At 38.4% G+C, this 24,071-nt stretch overlaps 1 protein-coding gene across 1 annotated transcript in view; it reads left to right on the plus strand.

Annotated features, from left to right (window-relative positions):
• CNTNAP5 (contactin associated protein family member 5) overlaps positions 1–24,071 on the plus strand; it is a 1,042,386-nt gene that overhangs the window by 626,193 nt on the left and 392,122 nt on the right. Inside the window, exon 11 of the mRNA XM_061440248.1 lies at positions 11,122–11,228. Coding sequence (XP_061296232.1) covers positions 11,122–11,228 — 107 coding nt within the window. The remainder of the gene's footprint in view (positions 1–11,121; positions 11,229–24,071) is intronic.

Raw genomic sequence — 24,071 nt, forward strand, 5'->3', positions numbered from 1 at the left:
TGAAAGTGAAATTGCTCAGTTGTGTCTGACTCTTAGCAAACTCACGGACTGTAGCCCTTTTTGCTAATTGTTAATAATAATAATAATTTTACATATATCTTTGTGCATGTAAAAAATCATTTCTGGGACATTATTCCAAGAACTAGAATTGGTAGGTTGAAGCAGATATATAATTTAAGGTCAGGAAATGCCACTATATTAATAGTAATGGTCCTTGCACGTTACATGAACAGCAAGGAACATAACAGGGAAAGACTGACCAAGGCTATGTAGGGGAAACATATAAAATGAGAAGAAATATCCTGAAAATATAACCAAAATACAAAATGAATGACCCTCCAATATTTAAAAAAAAGGCAAGTAAAAGGAAGTAATGCTCTTCCTCTACCACTGGTACATTAAGAAAAAATAAAATGCAAGGTTGGCTGGTTTTACAGAAGCAGTTTCATTTAAATATTCTTTAGGGGAGTTTAGAGAATTTAGAGAAGGCAATGGCAACCCACTCCAGTACTCCTGCTTGGCAAATCCCATGGATGGAGGAGCCTGGTAGGCTGCAGTCCATGGGGTTGCTAAGAGTCGGACACGACTGAGTGACTTCACTTTCACTTTTCACTTTCATGCATTGGAGGAGGAAATGGCAACCCACTCCAGTGTTCTTGCCTGGAGAATCCCATGGACTGGGGAGCCTGGTGGGCTGCCATCTATGGGGTCACACAGAGTTGGACTCGACTGAAGCGACTTAGCAGCAGCAGCAGCAGAGCATTTGGGAGGAAAGTTTGTCTAGCAGATTGAACCTAAAATGTGTTATTTGCACCAAAAAATACTAAAGTGACAAAAAAGACCCAGAAGCAGGGGGGTTAGAGACAGAATTCATGCTTCAGGCTCAGCAAATGGAAGCCACCCCTGGGGATGCTCTAGGCATTGTGCAGAGCCTGATGGAAGAGCAGGGTGAAGGGGAAATCCAAGATCTGAACGGAAGTCAATACAGCTGCTGATGAAAGCGTTGTGGTGCTCACAAAGGATGAATTTTGTATGCAGGTCAGATGGTTCAGAAGGTTTAGTTTTGGTTTCAAAGATTGATATTCAATTTCTCAAAATTACAGATTCAAAATTCTGTTCTTTAATTTTTTTAATTCAGCTTATAAAATTGTATTCTATGTATAGTCTAGCAAGTATTAGTAATCAGGTCTAAAGGACTTTGAATACTGCTTAATGCCATTCATGGATTTAGTTATTTAAATACCTTCAGATATTTTAAATTGCATTTATGTTTTATTTACTTTCCAAGTTATGACATTAAAAAAGAATACCAAATATCTATCAAAGTTAAATATCCAGATACACGAACATTTAACTTTGATGAACCCAATTTATCTGAGATGTTTTAATAAGGAAAAATTTTAAGGTCTAAATCAGTTACATTACTCTTTTTTAAAAATCTTTTAAACTCTAAGATGTCATTTATTGTATGTATGTTTTTCTAAGCAAAAAAAAAAAAAGTAGGCTGAATTTTCTTAAAAATTACAAATACCAAATAATTATTAACAAAATGTTTTCAAAGTTTTAATACAATCTTGCTACAAGAGAAAAAACCTATCTCAGATCAGTTCAAATACCCAACTCTTGGCAGGCCCTATTTTATGAAAAAGGAAGAATTAAATATTCCTTGTTAGACATGTTATGAAACTCCTTGACTTGATGTAAGACTGTTCAAAGTCCTAGGTAAGGTTCCTCTTAAGGGTGACAATAGACTAACATTGCTCTTAATCTTATTAAAATCAACTATAAATATGCTGAAGCACCTTTTCAAAGTCAAAAGTGTCAGTTTCTTCCCAGAAAGATAAATTATGTAGAAGTCTCTGACCAAGATCAGTGTTGGGATCATTTTTAATTTTCTCTCAGTATCATATTCCTTCCTCACCCCAGAATATAAATACTGAGGTTTTGATTATCTTTTTGTTGAAACTGAGATCACAAACATTGGGGTTTAGAAATTTTATGTCTACAGTAAGCACTTATGCTAAGATATGAAGATGCATGCATGATCCTTGTTGTTGATGCTTCTGGGATACCCTGGTTGCTGTGTTCAATCATGGACTCCATAGCATTGCTAGTGGGCTGACTCTGAAGCCATACTCTTGTATGCAAAGACAAAAGATGAATCCTGAATGGATTTTTTATTTTGTTTAAAACTTTGATGAGTCTCTGAATTCTTTCTGTATTTGTAAGATTATTGCATTCATATTCAGCTGTGTCCGACTCTTTGTGACTCCATGCACTGTAGCCTGCCAGACTCCTCTGTCCATGGAATTTTCCAGGCAAGAATACTGGAGTGTGTTGCCATTTCCTACTCCAGGGGATCATCCTAATTTAGGGATTGAACTCATGTCTCTTGCATCTCCTGCATTGGCAGGCAGGTTCTTTACCAACTGTGATTAGTTAGTTCTTAAATTTATGTTTAATAAAAAGGGTACAATTTTGAATTTTTGAATAGGCTAAAAGGCTTTGTCTGGCTTGAATTAATAACTTATAAGTTCCTTCTTCCTAAAGCAGGCAGAATGTGGAAGCAGTTACATTAACTCAGATAGACATGGAAAATGTAGGAAAAGTCTTCATTATCTGAAAAAAAAAAAATAAAAACAAGAGCAGAGCAGGGACAGAGGATATCTTCTTACTTATTATTTCAAAGATTTCACAGATTAGTAATAAAGAGTGAAATAGAATCAAAACCTTCTTTCCCAACCTTTCACCACAGTATGAGATTTATAGACTAAATTATATATCACTGTGCTAATATAATGAACATATACTTGAGTTTCCCATGGCCATCTATACCTCTTCTCCCACCAAAAATATCTCTTTTTTTTAAAGTTGATATGTTGTATTTTCATTTTTATTCAGGTCAAGAAATTTTCTTGTTGGTAACATGGCATGCAGGATGCAGGATCTTCTCTGACGAGATCGAACATGAATCTCCTGCAGGAGTAGTGCAGATCCTGAACTGCTTGACCACCAGGAAAGTCCCCAAAAGATCTTTTAAGTACTCTAAACTGACAGCTCCAAGTTTGCTAACTAGTTTCTAGAATCAATGGGAAATTATGTGAGCCCCTTTCCCTTCCCTCTCAGAATTAACGCGCTAAGATCATGCTTCGAGTTCACTTTAAGGAGACTCATCACAAGGCATTTGATGGTGGGAAGACTGCACAGGGCTTGAGACTACGGGCTTCAGTGACAGGTGGTACGGTTCCATCACTTCACACGTGGACAAGTTATTTAGACTTGTCTTACTTTCTTTGTCTATAAAACAGAGAAAAACATACCTTACAGCTACATCTCAGATATGATTATAAGCTTGAATTGAAGCTTCCTTTCAAGCTTATTGGCAAGGGGAAAGACTTCAGGAAAGCCAAATCCACATTCATTGCCCCTTGGTGGAAATATTTTGTCGACTAACCAAGAATGTTTGGTTGAACGTTCTTAGGTTAGTCACAAAGTGGTTACAGATCATTGCACTTTAAAAAATATATGGTTAAAGATAACAAAAGCTAGATAGGGAAATTGAATTTCCAAAGTAGACTTTTTAATCTCAATGAAGTGTATCAAAGATTGTACTCAGCTTTATCAAGAATGCTAGATATGTCCTCAAAGGAACACTGTGTGTGTGAGTCACTCAGTTTTGTCCAACTCTTTACAACTTAATGGACTGTAACTTGCCAGACTCCTCTGTCCATGGAATTATCCAGGCAAGAATACCAGAGTGGGTAGCCATTCCCTTCTCCAGGGGATCTTCCTGGACCTGGGATCAAACCGTCATCTCTTAGATCTCCTGCTTTGGCAGGCGGGTTCTTTACCACTAACACCACTTGGGAAGCCCTCAAAGGAACGTTAAGTTGCATTATTTCACCTCATTTAAAAAGCATATGCTTCTGACCAATTTGCAGAAAATTATCTGTGTAACTGCTTCAGATATAGAGCTGTCAGGACTCCAAAATACAAGTAATAAAAAGGAATTGCAGAATTTACTTGCATCCTTGAAGGCCACCAAAAAGGATCCCATTCATAGTGTCCATCTTACCTCTTCCCTTGTGTACCTTGTTTCTCTCTTCCGCCTCTAAATTGCTTCTTGCCTATGGCTGCACCGAAGGCTCCCTTTACTTGTCTCAATATTTCTTCACCACTTAAAAAAAAAAAAAAGAAAAGGTGTAGCTCTTTGTCTCCCCTCTACTCCAGTCAGCTCTTATTGTGCTGCTCAGTGTCAGGAAGGTAACAGTAAAGGTCAGAGGGTCTATGGTTAACTGGACAGTTAAGCTAAATAAAGATAGCTTTAGCTGGTGATTGTACCCCCAGACTATATGTTGTTTCATTCAGTCAACAGCCATTTATTAAGTGCTACTCTCTTTACTACATCAAGTACTCAGTGAAAAAAATAGACAATAACCTATGCTTTTATGGAAGTTGCATTCCTTTGTGGGAAGGCAGGTAACAAAGCACTGATAGTGTCTGACTCTTTGTGACCCCATGGACTGTAGCCCGCCAGGCTCCTTTGTCCCTGGGATTCTCCAGGGAAGAATACTGGAGTGGGTAGCCATTTCCTTCTCCAGGGATCTTCCTGACCCAGGGATCAAACCTGGGTCTCCTGCATTGCAGGCAGATTCTTTACTGTCTGAGACATAGGGAAGTACACATCACCAGGGAAGTACACAGGTAACAAATCGTAAGAGTAATGAATAAGCAGAGTGCATATTGAATTAGAAGTTAGGAAGTGCTAAGAATGAAAAAGGAGAATGGCTGGGAAAACGAATTAGTGTTGCAGAGAGGAGGAGAGTTGCAACTTCATTTTATTTTACTTTTATAAACTTAAAGTATAGTTGATTTACAATGTTGCATTAGTTGCAGGTGTATAGTAAAGTAATTCAGTTATACATATACCTATATTCATTTTTTTTTTCGGAGAAGGCAATGGCACCCCACTCCAGTACTCTTGCCTGGAAAATCCCATGGATGGAGGAGCCTGGTAGGCTGCAGTCCATGGGGTCGCTGAGGGTCGGACACGACTGAGCAACTTCACTTTGACTTTTCACTTTCATGCATTGGAGAAGGAAATGGCAACCCACTCCAGTGTTCTTGCCTGGAGAATCCCAGGGACGGGGGAGCCTGGTGGGCTGCCGTCTATGGGGTCCCACAGAGTCAGACACGACTGAAGTGACTTACCAGCAGCAGCAGCATATTCATTTCTTAAGACTCTTTTCCTTTATAGGCTATTACAAAATATTGAGTAGTATTCCTTGTGTTATGCATAGGTCCTTGTTGTGTATCTATGCTATATATAGTAGTGTGCATATGTTAATACCAAATTCTTAATTTATTCCTTGCTTTGCACTTTAGTCACCATAAGTTTGTATTCTATATCTGTGGGTCAATTTATACTTTGCAAACAAGTTCCTTTTTATCCTCTTTAATATTCTACATATAAGCAATATGATATGATATTTGTCTTTCACTATCTGGCTTACTTCACTTAGTATGATAATCTCCAGGTTCATCCATGTTGTTGCAAATGACATTATTTCATTCTTTTTTACCGCTGAGTAATACTCCATTGTATGTACATACACAACATCTTCTGTATCCATTCATTCATCAATGGACATTTAAGTTGCTTCCACCTCTATTGTAAGTAGTGCTGCAAAGAATCTTTTTTCAGTGAATAGTACTGCATGTATCTTTTTGAATTAAAATTTTCTTCAGATAAATGTCCAGCAGTGGGACTGCAAGATCATGCAATTTTAAATAGCATGACTGTTGTGGACTTCTTTGAGAAGGTGCCTTTTGAACAGAGACAAGAAGGAGGTGAATCATGGTCTGTTTGGACATTTGAGGGAGAGCATTTGGGCAAAGAGAACCTCAGTGCAAAGACACTGACAAAGCAGGATCTTTTGTGTGCTTTAGGGACAACAAAGATAACGGCATGGTTGGGGGAGATGTAGAAAAGTGAAAAGATTAGGAATGAATTTGGAGAAGTGATGGAAGTACAGATCAGCAGGAAATGGTCATTTAAGAATGTTGCTTTTATCTTGATAAAAACAAAAAGCCCTTGAAGGGTTTCAATACTATCTTTCTTAGATGTTAATATGGTCTTTCTTGCTCTTGTATTGGGAATGTGCTGAGTGGATCAGAGATGGAGCTGGTAGACCAGTTGGCTAATAAACACAGATGTTCAGGGAAGAGATGCTGTTGACTCAGACTAGAATGGTGGCAGAAGGTGTTGAGAAGTAGTCAGATGCAGGATAGAGTCTTAAAGCGGAGTCAGAGACACGTGCTTGTCCGTGAGGTGTGTGCTACGAAGGAAGTGGGGGCTTGCAAGTGTTGAAGTCTAAACAGTGGTAAGTGTGGAGTTGCCCTCCTCAGATAGTGAAGAATATAGGTAGTGAAGTTGGGGTCAGGAGGCAAGGTAAGAGATCAGAAATTCAGGTTTGGACATGCAGTTTGAAACATCTGATGGACACTCAAGTGGAACTATGAAGCAGACAGCTGGATTTATAGGTCTGGAATTCAAAAGAGAAGACAAAACTCAAAATAAAAATTTGAAGTTACTAAAGACTAAACTCAAAATATAAATTTGGCATGGAAAATCAAGAAATTTGCTATGGCTATTCTCAGTAATCTGATTTTTATTTAAGGGAAACCAATAATTTATATTGATTCTGTGAAACTTTCTAAATTGCAAACACACTGACTGCTTTTTTCAAAACTATGTTGAGTACCATTGCTTTCCTAATGCTTTCCCTGAGATGTGATCTGCTCCAGCTAGAAAGCTGTACCTGGCCTTAGGGAAAGCTAACTTAGGGAGAGAATCACTGTGATCTTTCTCAAGGAAAATGGCAGGGGACCCTTTGTTCTTCACAATTCCAATGCGGAGGAGGTGTGTTTTGCAGAAAATATGCTTGCCAGGATGCTTGAAATGGGATTTTAGTCTTCAGGTAGATCAATCTCTCAATATTCTGTAAAATACGCTCTTCTTTGAAGCAGTTTATCTATTTCCCCTGCTATGCATGGTTAAGGAGACATTTTTTCCCTCTTTGTTTCTCACTGTGAACAAGAAAGCACACTGCCAAACAACAGTGAAGCCAGAACCATATACCACTGAAGGCTGGATGGGACCATTAATGAGGTCCATGGGCCATTATGGATGGACACTTCCTCCAGCTTTATCTCTTACCTGCCTTGTTTCCAGCCCCAACTAGCAATGATCCTTCTCTTTTGGAAGAAGTTTTGATTTGGGTGGAAAATATACATTCTTATATAAAACTCATATATAACTTTTGTCCCTGTTATATTATGTTTTCCTTCTTATACTTCTAACTCTTTTGTGCCTTTCCATCAACTCTTTCATTCAACCCCCTTCATATTATGTACAAGCTTCTCCTATAAAGAGGCACACAGCTTCTGATGCATCTGTCTTGCCCTCCAAGTCTTTGCTGGCACACATCTTGATGCTTCTTTGGGCTTCTAAAGAGTATGACATCAACAGTTGTGTTTATGCTGAAAGCTGTGTTAAACATCGTACACTACAGGAAGGCACATCCATCCAATTCAGCTATATATGAAATATCATTAAGATTTTAGAAGGTAGCTATTCAGAATGATTATCTCTTAGCAATTTGAATTCAGCACCTTACACCTAAGATTGTAACTGTCCTCACATTTAATGAGTTCTTTTCACATCCGTAGTTCCACATTGACCTCTTTAAGGGTTCATGTCTTAAATGCTCAGTGTATGCCAAGTAGAGAGAAAAAGAAACAAAACACCAGTTAAAATGAACTGATTAAAGAACAAGGAAATTATACTCCTAAAACTGCCCTTTTTAAATAAGCAAATTGAGGTTATACATCTTTTATTTTGCATGTCTACTTTACAAATGAGATTTTCTAATTACAGTGTGTGTTGAACCAAAATGAACCAAGCTCAAAGGCAGCCCTGTAAGTACTCATTCATTTTCTTGCTTGTTCTAGGAATATTAGATTTTTTCCTTTTTCTCTCTCAGAAATACATCAGTTTTGAGTGACCGTAAGCAAATGAATTTCTAGCCTACATATTTGTTGGTAAATTGAGTTTATTAATGCTGCAATACGAAGTCTGTGGGGCTTCCCAGGTACTACAGGAGTAAAGAACCTCCGCCAGCATAGGAGATGTGGGTTTGATCCCTAGGTGGGGAAGATCCCCGGGAGAAGGAAATGGCAACCCACTCCAGTATTCTTGCCTGGAAAATTCTATGGACAGAGGAGTCTGATGGGCTATAGTCCATGGGGTTGCAAAGAGTGAGGCACGACTGAGTGTGCGCACGTGTGCACACTCACACACACACACACACACAAAACACAGTCTGCGTGAGGCTTTTTACATATGTTCAAAGTAACCAAGTTGTTCTTACAGTTTTCCATAAGATCTCTCTCCCTACATGCCTGGGATAACCTGGCAATCTTGAATTTTAAAAATATTTAAAGTGTAAAATTATAAGGAAAAATGTGTTCCCATTTCTGTTTGTATTTATAGGATGTGGTTTTATAAAAAGTTAAGGTTGTTAGTTGGAAATGTGAGAGTCCCAACTCAAGCTAGCCTGACTAAAATTGGGGTTTTCCTAGAAAGATCTTGGATTGTCTCACAGAATCTAAGCTAGATTAAAGCAGTCAGGCCCTCAGAAAGGTCAGGGATTCAGCCTAATCTTTGAAACAATAGGGATATACTAATGACCATTGTCAGGATGCTCTCCTCTCTTTTCTTCTGCATTCTGAAACTTAGCATTTTTTTCTCTTTCTTTCACTGCAGATAAGCTTTCTTCCCATGGCTGAAAACATGGCCAATGAGAACTTCTGAGTTTTTTCCTTTTAGCTTCAGTCATCAAAAAAGGGGCTGATCTAAACTTTCTTGGTGCCAAAACCAGAAGAACTATAGGATAAATATCTACTGACCTGGTTTTGCTCAGCTTTCCATCTTTAAAGCAATTAACTTTTTATTGGCAGAGGGAGAGGAACAGTAATACCATTATTTGTCACTCATGGACGCTGAATCTATGTGTGAGTGTATGTGTGTATGTTTGTGTGATTGGGGGAGTGGAGTAGGATGGGCTGGGTTGGAGCAGCTATAGAGATGTCATGTAAGAATTTGAGCATTTTAGAGGGGACAGGTCTAGAGAAAATCACCCTGCAGAGCAGCAGTGTTCAGAAATGAGGAGGCTCTGGGAGGCAAAAGAAAACTTGTGGAGGCAGGGAGGCCTTCTCAGGCTGTCCATCAGCGCACAACCAGAGGCAGAGGCTCTTGCTTGGCTTTTGTTCATGAGGACATTGATGTTTCAAGTTTAAATTCCCCACAGCATGAGGTTAGTGGAGTTGAGGGAGGAAACATGTGCCAGTCTTGAGTAATAAGACTGTCTTTTCTTTTCCAGCTACCTGGGTGTATGGGACCCAGAGAGAGGGTAGAATTTGGAGTCGGCAAGGGCCTGTTTTTGGTTTATTCGTTGATTGGTTGGATTTTTTGATCATGTTCTAGAGTAAAATTACTGCATCCTGTTCCCTCCCTTTTTTTCCCTGTTTCTAAGCCATGGCTAGATACTATGGCGTTATCAATAAGCTTTTCCCAAACAGAAGCCCTATTGGCACAATTGTATGTTTGCTGTAGTGAGCAGAAAATTTCTAATGATATGTCTGAACATAGGCAGGAATATTAGTTTCTGGGCTTTGAAGTAATCATTGCTGGAAGTTTTTGTACTTACATAGGACATTTAGGGTAAGTCATTTTAATTTTTCTTGCCCCACATTCTTAGACGCTCCACAATGAGTCCTTTTGTTGTATTATACCATTTCTGTAATTTCACCATTTGTGTCCTGTCCCTGGTGAAATTCGTGAGACTTTACTCTTCCCATAAAGATTGTTTTCAAACATTTCAGTATTTATCATGGCTTTTACTTTTAATTTTGTTTATTACACATGTTGAAAACTTGCTGGTTATTTTTTAATAGCAACAGTGGCTGCCGTGTAGAGAATTTAAAATATGTATGTAAGAGGTGAAGAGAATTACCTACAGACACCATGTATAAATGGCTGAGCTGGGTCTTTGTCCAGAAGGACTGAATGTTGCCTTCACTCCCATTAACCAAATGGCACTTAACATTTGTCCTTCTAGTTATTTTTTCACTATAAAGTGTTTGTTTTATTTCACTGTGGCTGTGCTTCATATCTTGAATTTCTACTTAATTCAGTCCCAGTCTGTTATAATCCTTTTGCTAATTTCATTTGTAGTGACTTTTTGATAGCCTGTTAATATTAATTATGACAACTTTCCTAAGAAATCTTATGTAGAAAAAGTACAGGGATTCATCATAACATCATTGTGAATAATGACAATTAGTACATATAGTTTTTATAGTTTTAGATACATCCTTAAGAAAGAGCCATCTGAGTGTGATTGCTGGGTCAAATTACATGAGTGTTTCAGAAAGTTTTTAAAGTGTATGGTGAAATATTTTTCAAAATGATCATACTGTTTTCAATACAAATAGTTAAGGCCTCATTTTAAGGGTGTTATTGGCTATTTTAATAATTATAGAGTTTCCTTGTATGTTAACTGAACATGTAGCATCTATTCAAATTTCATGAGTATTTTAAAATAGATTTCTGTCTGTCACCCAACAGAGAAGCAGGAGGATTATGACCTCAATTATCTGCCCCTTTCCCCTTACCTTTAAAAATGTAAAACCTTTCCAAAATGCAAAATTACACTCTTTGTCCATTTTATTCTATGGCAAATGGAAAATCTTACAAATTCTGACTATTTCAAATTAACTTCAAGTCAATGAAAATGTGCCCCCATGTTGAAATGCTTCATTTAATTGCCTAAATCAGCTCTGAGCCTTCCTTTGGCCAGGAGAACCAGGCATTGTAAAGGACCCCACCTCTGTGGGGAAATTGTTGTCTTATGTTCACATATTCAAGTTTCACTTAGGCATAGTAGCGTAGCCGACTGACTCTCACCGTTAACTCATTCAGTTGAATATAAGACATCCCCCCGCCTTATTTCCATTGATTTGGTTTATTTAATTTGATTTTCCTCCATCTCTCACTAGGTGCTTGCCAAACTACTGTGAGCATGGAGGAAGCTGCTCCCAGTCCTGGACGACCTTCTACTGTAACTGCACTGACACAGGTTACGTAGGTGCCACCTGCCATAACTGTGAGTAGACTCATGATTCCCCACAGATTCTATGGCAAAATTCCCAGATTCCCCATTCTAGGGCAAAACTCCAGGAATGCTAGGAATAGTGTCAGAATATTAATATATTCAACATAGGGTGGGCACTTTTTATTCATTCATTCACTGTGTGTTTCTTGAGAGGCTACTCTATGCCAAGCACTGTGGAGAGCATGGAGGATGCACTGGTACAAAGCCATGCCATTCTGGAGCTCAAGGTTTACCAAGAGGACAGACAGAAAGTCAGGTAATTGTTGAGCCAGAGGCAAGTCAAAGTGCTGTAGGCATATAAAGGTGAGCTATGAAGTCAACTGCATTGTCTAAATGGGCTAAATTAGGCTGTTCAATAAGCAGCCTGAATCTCAGTGGCCTAAGTAATAAGCAGCTGAGTCATGCCTATGTTACCTACATAGCACAGGTCTACAGGGGACCAACTCTTCCAAAGGCGTTCTCCTTCTGGGAGGCTGACAGAGACTTCATCATCTGGAATACTGCTATGGCAGGAAGAAGGAAGCCCAAGAAAACATGTGCTTTTAAAAGCTTTTATCTGGGACTTTCCTGGGAGTTTAGTGATTAAGACTCCATGGTTTCACTGAAGGGGTGTTGGTTTGATCCCTGGGATTATGATCTTACATCCAAATGGTGTGACCAAAGATTAAAAAAAAAAAAAAAAAAAGCTTCTTCCTGGGAGTGCCAAACATGACTTCTACTCATATTCCATTGGCCAGGCAAAGTCATGTGGGTACCTAATGTCAAGAGGGAAAGAGGGTTCCCCTTACCATGGGATCTGAGGCAATGGAACTCGCAGATTGTGGATAAGTACTGACACTGTCTGCATGCTCATGATAGGGAGGCTTCAGATGGAAGGTTTGAGCTGATCCTGTAGTAGGGAAGTGGTAGACAAGGAAAAGAAAAAGGAAACGGAATCTGCAATTATTTGGAGATAGCTGGAGAATGCTGACAGTAAATAGTAAGAAAGGAAGCAGAAATTGAGGAGATTGGAGCACACAAAGAATAAGGAGTGAGGAGGAAAAAGTAAAGGAAGAACGTGAGTCCTGATTCCCACAATTTTATATTCTCGTCAGGGTTATGATAAAAAACACATGTTGAAATAGAGAAGGTTTGACATTTGGAGGATTGTTTGTAAGCTGTATGACATGAACTGAAGTTTAATTGAGAAATATATGATTGGAAGGGGAATTCCCTGGTGGCTCAGTGGCAAAGAATCTGCCTGCCAATGAAGAAGATATAGGAATTGCAGATTTGATCCCTGGGTCAGAAAGACCCACTGGAAGAGGAAATGGCAACCCTCTTCTGTATTCTTGTGGGGAAAATTCCATGGACAGAGGACCCTGGCAGGCAACAGTGCGTGGGGTTACAAAGAGTTGGACATGACTGAGTACGCATGCATGACTGGAAAGTGCTGGCTTCAGTTGTAGGAGACTTCACAGAAAATATGGACTTAGAAATTGACTTAGAAGGTAGAAGCATAGGAGAAGGGCCTTCTAGTAAGAAGGGCCTTCTAATGTAAGAGCCAAGCCAAGGCTGGAGCTATTCTCAGGACTATTGGGAGACTATCCCTCAGGGCCTGATCTCACTGGTGTTTCTTAAGTCTCCGCTTTTCTTGGGATGGCACACAGAATGCAGAAAGGGAAAGGGAATTGCCAGCTGGGTCTGGTCCAGGATGAACTGGTCCAGGATGAACAGCATTGGTGCTCTCATCCTTTAAGACCCCTGAGTCATTCTATAGCCTCTTTTATACCTTAGAATTGACTATTCACCAATGATGGTCATAGAGGAGTCTAAGCAAATCAGAGAAGAAGTAGCCCAATGGCCATTGTGGGATGATGTTATTGCTATTAATTGCCTGTGGAAGAGAAAAACACTGCCTGGATTTATAATGATATAAATTTCTTAAAACTTTCTATTTAGATATTTGGAATAGTGAACACTAGACTGACAGAGATTAGATTTAAATTTGACCAAGCTCTTGCACTTGAACAAGAAGACAATTTTGACACTCCAGACCTCAGTTTTCTTGTGGATCCTATAAAGGAAAGCTAACTAAATTGCTTCTCAGCCTTTTGGCTAAGATCAAGTGTAGTATAGAGGTTTCCCTGGTGACTCAGTAGTTAAGAATCTGCCTGCCAACGCAAGAGATGCAAGAGAGGTGGGTTTGATCTCTGGGTCAGCAAGATCCCCTGGAGTAGGAAATGGCACCCCACTCCAGTATTCTTGCCTGAAAAATTCCATGGACAGAGAAGCCTGGTGAGCTACAGTCCATGGGGTTGCAAAGAGTTAGACATGACGGGGTGTGCACCAAGATCTTGGAGACCATTTTAAGCTAAAATTGCAAGATTTTATTTAAGATTTTCAATAAATATCAAATCTATAAATGTTGAGTCTGGTTCCAGAAATGTATCCCTAAAGAAAAGACTGTAATTGTACAGATACGTTATAGGACACATACAAGACTGTCTAGTTTGTACTGAAGTGCTGCTGTAAGAAACTCAGAGGCAAACGAATGGCCGTCAAGTTAATAGTGAGATGAGATAAGCCTGAAGATTTAAGTCAAAATTACCCAAATATCTGCCAAGTCACAGGATAAGATTCCTAAGATTTTTAAAGGTTATTCTATTCACTTTCAGCAATATTTCGTTAAGTCCATCTCTACAGATATTCTCCTCCTTTAAATTTATACATCTATCAGGCTAAAAATAGATCTCCAACTTTATAAAAGTAGTGTGAACTTGAAAGTCGATGGAAGTGAAGTTCTGATTTTCAAAGGAACACTGTCAAAGTTGATGAGCAAGAAACTGAACATATCAAGCCTTAAAAATACCATTCCTTATTTTAAACACCTTCCAATCTTCCTTTCTGTAACATTGCTCAATGTCTATACCATTGGCTGCAATACTATTAAACCCATTCTTTCCCTCTGGGCACCCAGCCAGGGCAGATCAGAGGTGCCTGGGTGGCTGTGAGGTTTGGCACACATACCTTGGATGTCTGTGCAGTTTAAGAACTTTCCTCCTCTGACTAATCCCTCTTCCTCCTCCAAATGGGTGAGAAGCACTGTTTTGAGTCAGATTTGAGTTGATTGAGTAAATCAAGCCATGCGTTTCTGTCTTCATAAAGCATGTGCTCTGAATGAGGGGGATCAGAAACGAGAGCTGGTAAAATACAGAAGACAGGTAAAAGCAAAACAAACAACTTCACAACCCTGCTTGTGTGGAAATGGTAATGTCCTTGCTCAACAGGGGTTTATTTTCTTGAAACTGTCATGCATAATCAGAACATTTTTGAAATGTTCTGAAATGTGATGAAAGACCTTCACATTTTTAAAACATTTCTGATGATATTAAAAACATAATTTCTTGACTACTGGTCTTTTGTCTTTTCATTCTCTTCAGGATTAGTTTGGTTTCCTCATTCTTGGTGCATCCTAGTAAATGTGAACCAATAGGGCTGACTTAGACAGAATTTGCTTCTTTCTGTCTAGCTTTGTGGCTAACAGAGGGGTCTGGCTTAATGAAGGGCATGATGAACTCTGAAGAATGGTACAACGGGAATTCTCAAAGTCTTTAAGCATAGTAGGCATAGTATTACAAGTAGATATGTCATGATTCCATTTCAATTTTCTTTCCTCTTCATCTGATGAAACATAAAGAACTTGGGCATGCAAGTTTTGTGACTTTTCAAACACACTTTGTTCAAAACTTCCTGCTTAGAAAGAATTGATAAGTAAAGGTCATGTCCTTTCCCATCTGTGGCAGGGTCCTCATAGGAGGAGGAAATGTGAAATCAACATTTGTCCAGTAAACTGACATTAAATATTATTATCTCTGTAAGTTGTTTTGGTTAGCAGTTTTATCCCGAGTGGTATACTATTCACCAGAAGGATGACTGGAGGTGACATAGTATTTTCAGTCCAGATTTTTTTTAAAATTTATTTTTTATTGAAGGATAATTGCTTTAGAGAATTTTGTTGTTTTCTGTCAAACATGAATAAGCCATAGGTATACATATATCCCCTCCCTTTTGAACCTCCCTCCCATCTCCTTCCCCATCCCACCCCTCTCGGTTGATACAGAGCCCCTGTTTGAGTTTCTTAAGCCATACAGCAAATTCCTGTTGGCTCTCTATTTTACATATGGTAATGTAAGTTTCCATGTTACTTTTTCCCTAGACTCCTCCTCTCCTCCCCTCTCTCCATGTCCATAAGTCTATTCTCTATGTCTGTTTCTCCACTGGTACATTATAAATGAATTCTTCAATATCCTTCTTCTAGATTCCATATATATGTGTTCGAATACAATATTTATCTTTCTCTTTCTGACTCACTTCACTCTGTATAATGAATTCTAGGTTCATCCACCTTATCAGAACTGACTCAAATGCATTCAGTCCAGATTAAGTCTTGGCAACCCACCCACTGATCAGATCTTCCAGTCACCAGAGACAGTTACCACAGTTATTGGTTTTCTAAAATGTCCAAGTTTAGAAGATTGTGTAATTGAAGCCAAATTACTGAGTACTCAATGTATTAATGTAGATCTGTTATGATATATTATGAATCCAAGTCAAGATTAAAATGAAATTTGGTTATGGGAGCTTAATACATAGATCAATCTACAATGTAACAATAAAGGGAGATGGATATTATTATTCTCTTCGTTTTATAGATGAGCACACTGAAGCCCAAAAGTGTCACTCAAGGTAACATAACTATTTATAGCAAATGAAGGAGCTGGGACTGGAATGGAGGGAATCTGACTGGGATGTAAGATAAATCCTATATCTTACATCTATTCTCAAACAATAAGACATTTTGAAAACCTCTTTATATGAATTAGTGATGGGACATTCATGATATCCTTCATATTACTTGACACCCAGTAGAATATCGTGATACCAAACAGAAAATTCAGTTCTAGAAGACTTAGAGGTGAGAACAGTTTTGTGTTCTAGAATAATAATGAAATCATCCTGGAAGTAAAGAGGATAAGTTAGCGCTTGAAAGACGGCTCAAATTAAACTAAATACAAGGATGAGGGAAGCCTATTAAAAACAGATTGGCAAGAGCCAAATGTGATGGTAGAATATATATAAACTGTGATTTGGGACAATGCATTTATTTGCTGGCTCAAGAAAGGGAAAATAAATAGCTCTTTTTATTCATTGCTAAAGCCCAAATGGTGTTCCTATAAAGCACTTTCCCCTAGGGGAAATCTGAGATCACTTCCGTTATTACCAAAGCTTTTCACATGTTATTGCAGTATCTATAAATACCACTTTAATGACTATATAATAAATAGCCTATTTAATGACTTTGTTTTTATTCAACTATTTTAATCTTTTTTGGGGGTGGGGGATGATGAGCCCTGGATTGTTTCCAAATATTTATTATTATAACCAACCTCACAGTGGGCTTCTTTGTGCCTAAATAAATTTTAACCTCACATGTTTTTTTGTTTTCTTGAACTGGCATAGGAATGGCATTCTTGAGTCAAAGATGATGAATCATTTTAAAGGTCTTGATTCATATTTCAACCTGTTTTCCTAAAATCTTGCTACAGATTTTTTTTTGTATTTACAAAATACACTGATCAGTATTTTTTGAGATATCTTATTTCATCTTCTAAGCCAGAATTTTTCACTATATGTTATAAAACCATTTTGCATGTGTTTTTACTAAAATATTTATATCCTGAAATGGAAATTATTATTGACTCTCATGATGAAGAAAGAAAGGGGAAGATGGAAGAAAAAGAGGGTTTTTAGGTGAATTACAATAGAAATAAGATTGTCCCCACAGAACTGTATTTAACCATTCAATAATAAGTACCTTTTGAAAACACATCTGATGTCAGTAACCGCGCATTGGACAATTACTCTCATTTTAAGCGGACTCAGTAAATGATCCAAGTACTTACTTCTCATCTTCCATATGTTGCCTAATGAGTGGGGCCATCCTTGATCTTCTCAGCACTTCTGTCTGATCACATTCACATGGCCCCTTTGCAGGGTCTCTTCACCCTTTCTCGGCCTTTGCTAATTCTGTTTCACAGCGTAGCCTCTCTGACATCTTAACAATACCTCTAGTGTTCACTTTTCAGCTTGGCAAGAGGATGTCAGCTTTCTTGCTCTCCTAAGCTTGATGTAGTGCCTCTCCCTTTGGGCAATCAATAGCCAGGTATTGATTGGGAGCATATCAAGTCATCTGGCTCTCAGCCTCTAAGGTAGTCATTACAGAGGGATAACACTTTAGCTGTTTTAGCAGTAGGTAAATGGTCCTCTCGCTACATGATATTTCATAGTTGAAACAAAGGGTTAGAAGAGGGTAGGGGATTCTACTAATAGGAGTTTTACTTACAAGCAGGACTCATATCTCTTAGCTCAGATCAACTCATATTCTAGTATTCTTCATGTTTTCTAAGAAGATCTAAAGAAAATTCATCTCCATGCTTGACTCTGAAAGCCAACAGCAAGTGTTCCAAGATGTAACTAGATATGTAACATAGAAGAAAAAGAAAGCAAAAACAGTAATGAATCATTGAGTTCACACCCTGCTTCATTTTATGACACTAACCACCATCTTCAGTGTCACAATTGTTATTCATATTAACTTCTCTGCAGTGATGATAAACTGCTTTAAGGAAGAACTGTGTCTTGCTTATATTATACTAACCATATCCAAGGAATTTGTGATATAAAGGGCATGTTATGTAATTGCTGAGACAGACAGTTAAACAGAAAAAAAGATAATTTGGTGTGACATTAAATGGAAACTCCATAAGGAAAGGATAGTGCCTGAATCTTCTTTATGTCGCCAATCTTTTGTCTAATCTGTGACACATCATAGATATCTGCTGTTTGCTGTACACACGGGTAGATAAATCAGATAGGTGCACACAGTAACGGGGAGTTACTAGGGTGAGGGTACTGTCCCTTTCTGGGGGAGGTGAGAAAGTTTTCGCAATAATTGACACAAGCAGAAACTTGAGGGATAAGAGAGAAAAAGGACAAGTTGAAGTGACAGAGAGCTACGTGAAAGTTCATGCAGCAGAGAGGATGATGAGATGCTTAGTGCAGCTGGAATCTAGGGTGAAACGGAGGAAGAGAGAGACAGGATTTGCAGAAAGAAGAGAAGATAGGTGATTCATTGAAAGGGAGCTTGTTTCTCTGTTGAGCACCTTGAAGCCAACCATGGTATTTTGGTTTTGTTTTCATACTGAGAATTAACTTGCTAATAATTATTTTGTTGTTGTTTTACTCATCAGTTACTTTTTGGGACTCTAACTGTGATGGTATTGTAGAGCATGCACTGAAGTTGGAAGACAACTTCATGCCAGGTGTCAAGGTACAAGGCGGGTATGTGTTGGGTGCAAGGGAGAAATACAATGCTATTTGCAATTGTGTGAGCAGCAAATAATGAGAGTGAGAACAAGCTAGAAAGAAGGGACCTTACTTGAAAGATTATATATATATATATATATATATATATATAATTGGATCAAACAGACTTGAAGACAAACCAAAGCAAATACAGCAGAGAGAAGGATGACTTTTAACTTTGTAACTTGGAAGACTTCATGAATGAAGGATGTGGTGACTAAGTCCCCAGGTTGGTCTGTGCCTGACAGCCTGTGTCAAATCCAGGCTCTGCAACTTACAAGATGTATAACCTAGGGCAAGTTTTGTGAGCTTTGTGTGCTTTAATGTCCTTATTTGTGATACGTAGCTAAGACTAGCAGCCACCTCATGGAAGTATCATGAGGATTAGATAAAAGAATCCCCATAAAGTATTTAGCCTGGTGCCTGGCAAATGCAAGGTTTCTGATCATTTGAACAGAGAGAGGATGTGGAGACAGAGGGGAAGACTTTGCAGATGCCATCTTCAGTTCAGTTTGGGACATGATGGTTCCTTGAAGTCATGCTCCCAGTGCAGTAGTACGTAGACATCCCAGAACCAGGTCATCCAAGGGGAAGATCAGAATCACTGGATATATAGTTGTTGAAACCTTTTGAGTAGATGAAGTCAGTCAGATATTGGTCACTAAGTCTGGTACCTGCAATGTAAAACTTCACTTCCAAGACTTTTAAGGGTCTCAAGAAGACATACAACTGAGCTACAATTAAAGAAGGAAGCGTGAGGAAAGAAAAGAGGAGAAATAAGAAAAGCGATAAACTAAAAAGCAGAAGAGAATTGTTCTAAGATTAGATTATAAACAGAAATATCCAAGTGATGTTCCCAAGATTACTTCTTCATCATGGTGAAGGGTCATAGCTGAATGACTGGCTGGATGTTTAAATAAGAAATTGGAGAAAAACACAGTAAGTGAAAGAAAGACACCGTTTTGTAAAATTTATTTTTAACTAATTAATTGTTTAGTGAACTATGGTTGATTTGCATTGTTGTGTTAGTTTTAGATATAAAACAAAGTAATTCAGTTACACATGCACACACATGCACATATTCTTAATAAGATTCTTTATTCCATTATAGGTTATTACATAATATTGAATATAGTTCATGTCTATGGCCATACCACCCTGAATGTGCCCAGTCTCATCTGGAATATAGTTCCCTGTGCCATAGAGTAGAACCTTGCTGTTTACTTATGTATACTAGTGTGTGCATATTAATCCCAAACTCCTAATGTATTCCTTCTTCCTTACCATTTGGTAACCTTAAGTTTGTTTTCTATGTCTGTGAATCTATTTCTGTTTTGTAAATTAGTTCATTTGTGTCATTTTTTTGTATTCTACATATAAACAATACCATATGATACTTGTCTTTGATTTGCTTCACTTAGTATGGTAATCTCTAGGTCCATCCATGGTCCTGCACATGGCATTATTTCCTTCTTTTTTATGGCTGAGGAGTATTCCACTGTATATATGTACTACATCTTCTTTGGGCTTCCCAGGTGGTGCCAATGATAAAGAATCTGCCTACCAATGCAGGAGATGCCAGGGATGCAGATTCAATCCCTGGTTTGGGAAGATCTCCTGGAGAAGGAAATGGCATCCCACTCCAGTATTCTTGCCCTGGAAATCCCATGGACAGAGGACCTGGTGGTCTACAGTCCATGGAGTGCAAAAGAGTCAGACACGACTGTGCAGTTGAACATGCACACAACATCTTCTTTACCCATTCACCTGTTGATGGACAATTAGGTTGTTTCTATGTCTTGACTATTGTAAATAGTGCTGCTATGAACATAGGGGTGCATGCATCTTTTCAAATTAGAGTTTTGTCCAGATATATGCCCAAGAGTGGTACTGCTGGATCATTTTTGGTATAGTTGGACAACTCTTTTTCATTTTTTGGAAAACCTCCATATTGTTTTGCATAGTGGCTGCACCAATTTGCAGTCCCATCAACTCTGCTGGAGTATCCTCTTTTCAAGAGAATTTGTTGCTTGTTAACTGTCTAAGTGTTATCAGGATTCAGGTGATTCAAAATCATTATATGCCATTGGAATGATTTTCCTCCCCTTCAGGAGGAAGGACTGATAGCTTTGCATCTGTTAATAAACAAGTAATTCAAGGAGGTGTGCAGTCACTTGCTTGAGTCTGATTGCAAGGTGACTGTTAGTCTGTAAAAAGGGAGATCAGAAGATACTGAACTGTTGTGAAAGGCTTGGAGGAGTGACCAGGCCTGAACACAAGGACTGGACTTGGTTGGCAGAGAAGTCTTAGGAGAGTGTTTTTCAAGGGTGAGAATCAAAGGAATGATTTGAAATAAGGATGAGCACAGACAATGTTTGAGTTTCACTCAAGGCACAGCCTAAGGGCAAGAGAAAGAGCATTCATTGAGCTTCTTTTAAGTGTCATGCACTGGACTGGGCAGTTTAAACAGTTCGCCTCACTCTCTGAGGCTCCTTCACATCCCTAGCCCTGACCTTGTTGGGCTGTGATTTCTTGAAATATCAGGGTCTTCACATGTGCCAATCTCCTGACCAGATATTCTTCTTATGTTTTCTTTGCTCCAGCAACTTTGTTACCTCCTGCATGAAGCCTACCCAGATCTTTCCTAGACACTGCTTCTCTTTGCCCCTTTAGTACCCACACACTCACACATAATTAATTCCACCATATCAAATGTAAATATTTAGTTCCTGTTTTTCTTCCTAAACTGCCATTTTTTGTTTGTTTGTTTATATCTGGTCCCTACTGGCTGAGAATCAACAAATGTAAACATTTAAAAAATTTATTGTGATAAAGTAGCATAATATAAACTGTGCTATCTTAACAATATTTGACTGTACAGTACAGTGATGCTAAGTACAGTAACAGTGTTGTGCAACTCTCACTAATATCCATCTCTAGAATTCTTCACTTTCTTAAACTGAAACTGTATACCCATTAAATATGAACTCCCCATCCCTCCTCCCTACCCCTCTGGCCCCTGGTATCTACCAATGTATTTTCTGACTCTGTGAATTTGACTGTTCTATGTACCTCATATAAGTGGAATCAAACAGCATTTGTCTGCACCTACAGGATATCAGAATGTATTTTTAAGGTTAGCTTAATATATGTCCTACAAACACATTGAACCTTCTTTCTTTCCCCTGTGCTATAACAGTAGTTTCTCATTGGTTATCTATCTCATAGTGTATATATGTCAGCCCCAATATCCCAATTCATCCCACCCCCTTCTCTCCCCTTGATGTCCACCCATTTGTTTTCTACCTCTGTGTCTCTATTTCCACTTTGCAAAAAGGGTCATCTATAGAAGGCAATGGCACCCCACTCCAGTACTCTTTCCTGGAGAATTCCATGGAAGGAGGACCCTGGTAGGCTGCAGTCCATGGGGTCGCTAAGAGTCAGATATGGCTGAGCAACTTCATTTTCCCTTTTCACTTTCATGCATTGGAGAAGGAAATGGCAACCCACTCCAGTATTGTTGCCTGGAGAATCCCATGGACAGAAGACCTTGGTCCACAGGATCACAGAGTCAGACACAGCTGAAGCACTTCACATGCACAGTGGAATAAAGATCATGCTTAAATATTTTATGGAACATGGTAGGATTATAAACAAATGGATACGAAGACTTCTGCTTAAACAGGAGGAGGAGGAATGAATGTTGCATATTCACCTTGGATCGACTCTCTTCCTTTTGAACACATCATTAACAATTTAAGTTTCCCACAGTCATTTCCTTCATGGTGAGTTATTTTATTTGGTCTTTCCTTCCTCTTTCTCTCCATCTTTCCCTCCACCTCCCCTTGCCCTCATTAACTGAAGCTGCAGTAAAGCTAATTTCAAATACTTACGTTGGTTTGACAATGTGCAAAAAAATGTAATCACAAGATTGACTTTATTCCAAATCCTTAGAAGCAACAAAAGATCCCAAAATATGAAAGTAGATAATTAACTGGGGATAATTTAATTGTTGATGTTGTCTTTCTTTGGAAACCATTGATATTTACTTTGAACACTGAATGGGGAAAATGTACATCTATTTCTAATGTATTTCAATCAAAAACTAATCGCCATAGAAATAGACAGCTCTGGTATAGCTCATGAGTTAGAAGTAATCTGGACTGGATACATACATATTAAACTTAATATATGAAGTTTATATATATTCTTCAGTCATGTCCGACTCTGTGTGACCCCATAGACGGCAGCCCATGCCGTCTATGGGGTCACACAGAGTCGGACACGACTGAAGCGACTTAGCAGCAGCAGCACACATGGTCACTATGAAAGAAGTTTTGATTTGCTCCAGTTGTATGACTCAGAACAAATGTGTTGACTTCCCATAGTGTGATGTCACATTTCACAATAGCTTGTTATCATACTGTAAAGTTTCATTTTCTCACCTTTGCCATTTTCTGATATTCTAGCTCAGATTATATTTGCCCATCTCTTGACTATGGTTTAGACAATACTGAGTACTCTTTCATGATGTTACTTTTATAATCTTGAAAAGCAAAAAATGGAAACATGAGGGGTATGAAGGTCTCAGATGTTTCAAGCTCTTGCCTACTTACATTGAAGCTTGTGGTTGAGTTGAACTGCTGTGATTATTATTTGGAATGAATCAACTAAAAGAATAATAAAAATAATGAGCAATAAGAGAATGAGAGAAAGTGTGATTGTTTAATATAGTTTACCAATTCTATTTTAAATAATAGAGTGAGGTTGGACTTTGTAAATTGTCATGAAAGAAAGGATTTCTCAGTGTGCTCAGTTTGAATTTTGTGGACATATTTTGCATATGTAATTCAGAGACAAAATTTAGAAAATATCCCTTTATCCATTAAAATTCTGTAATGCAATAACACTGTGACCTATGGCAAGTAATTTCACTGATTTGATCCCTCCTTGTGCCTTATAACAGAGGAAAATAATAGACTCTGTCCCTTATTGCAACTGGAGTAAACTCATGAATCAATGGACATGAAATCCCTTTGACAAGTATGATTCTAATCCTTCCTCACAGATTCCTTCTTCCTATACATTTACATCATTTTGTTCCCACGATAACCTTGATGAGGACAAAGCAAGTATTAATAGGAAGGACCCAAGGGTAATTTAGGATGGAGAGCCCAAGAATGTTCAATGATAAGATGAGTAGGACTCAAACCTGGATGTTCTTATTGTCTCTGACTTTGTCAGTGTGAGTATCCTTCAAAAGGTTCTCCAGTTATATCATGCTCCAAAAAACATGAATTATTAGTGAACTTCTAAGGTTGATTTAACATTTTTGTTACGTGGGCTTCCCTAGTGGCTCAGACAGTAAAGAATCTACCTACAATGAAGGAGATCTGGTTTCTACCCCTGTATGGGGAAAATCCCCTG

Source organism: Bos javanicus, chromosome 2, assembly GCF_032452875.1.
Source record: "Bos javanicus breed banteng chromosome 2, ARS-OSU_banteng_1.0, whole genome shotgun sequence".
NCBI classification, from domain to species: Eukaryota; Metazoa; Chordata; class Mammalia; order Artiodactyla; family Bovidae; genus Bos; species Bos javanicus.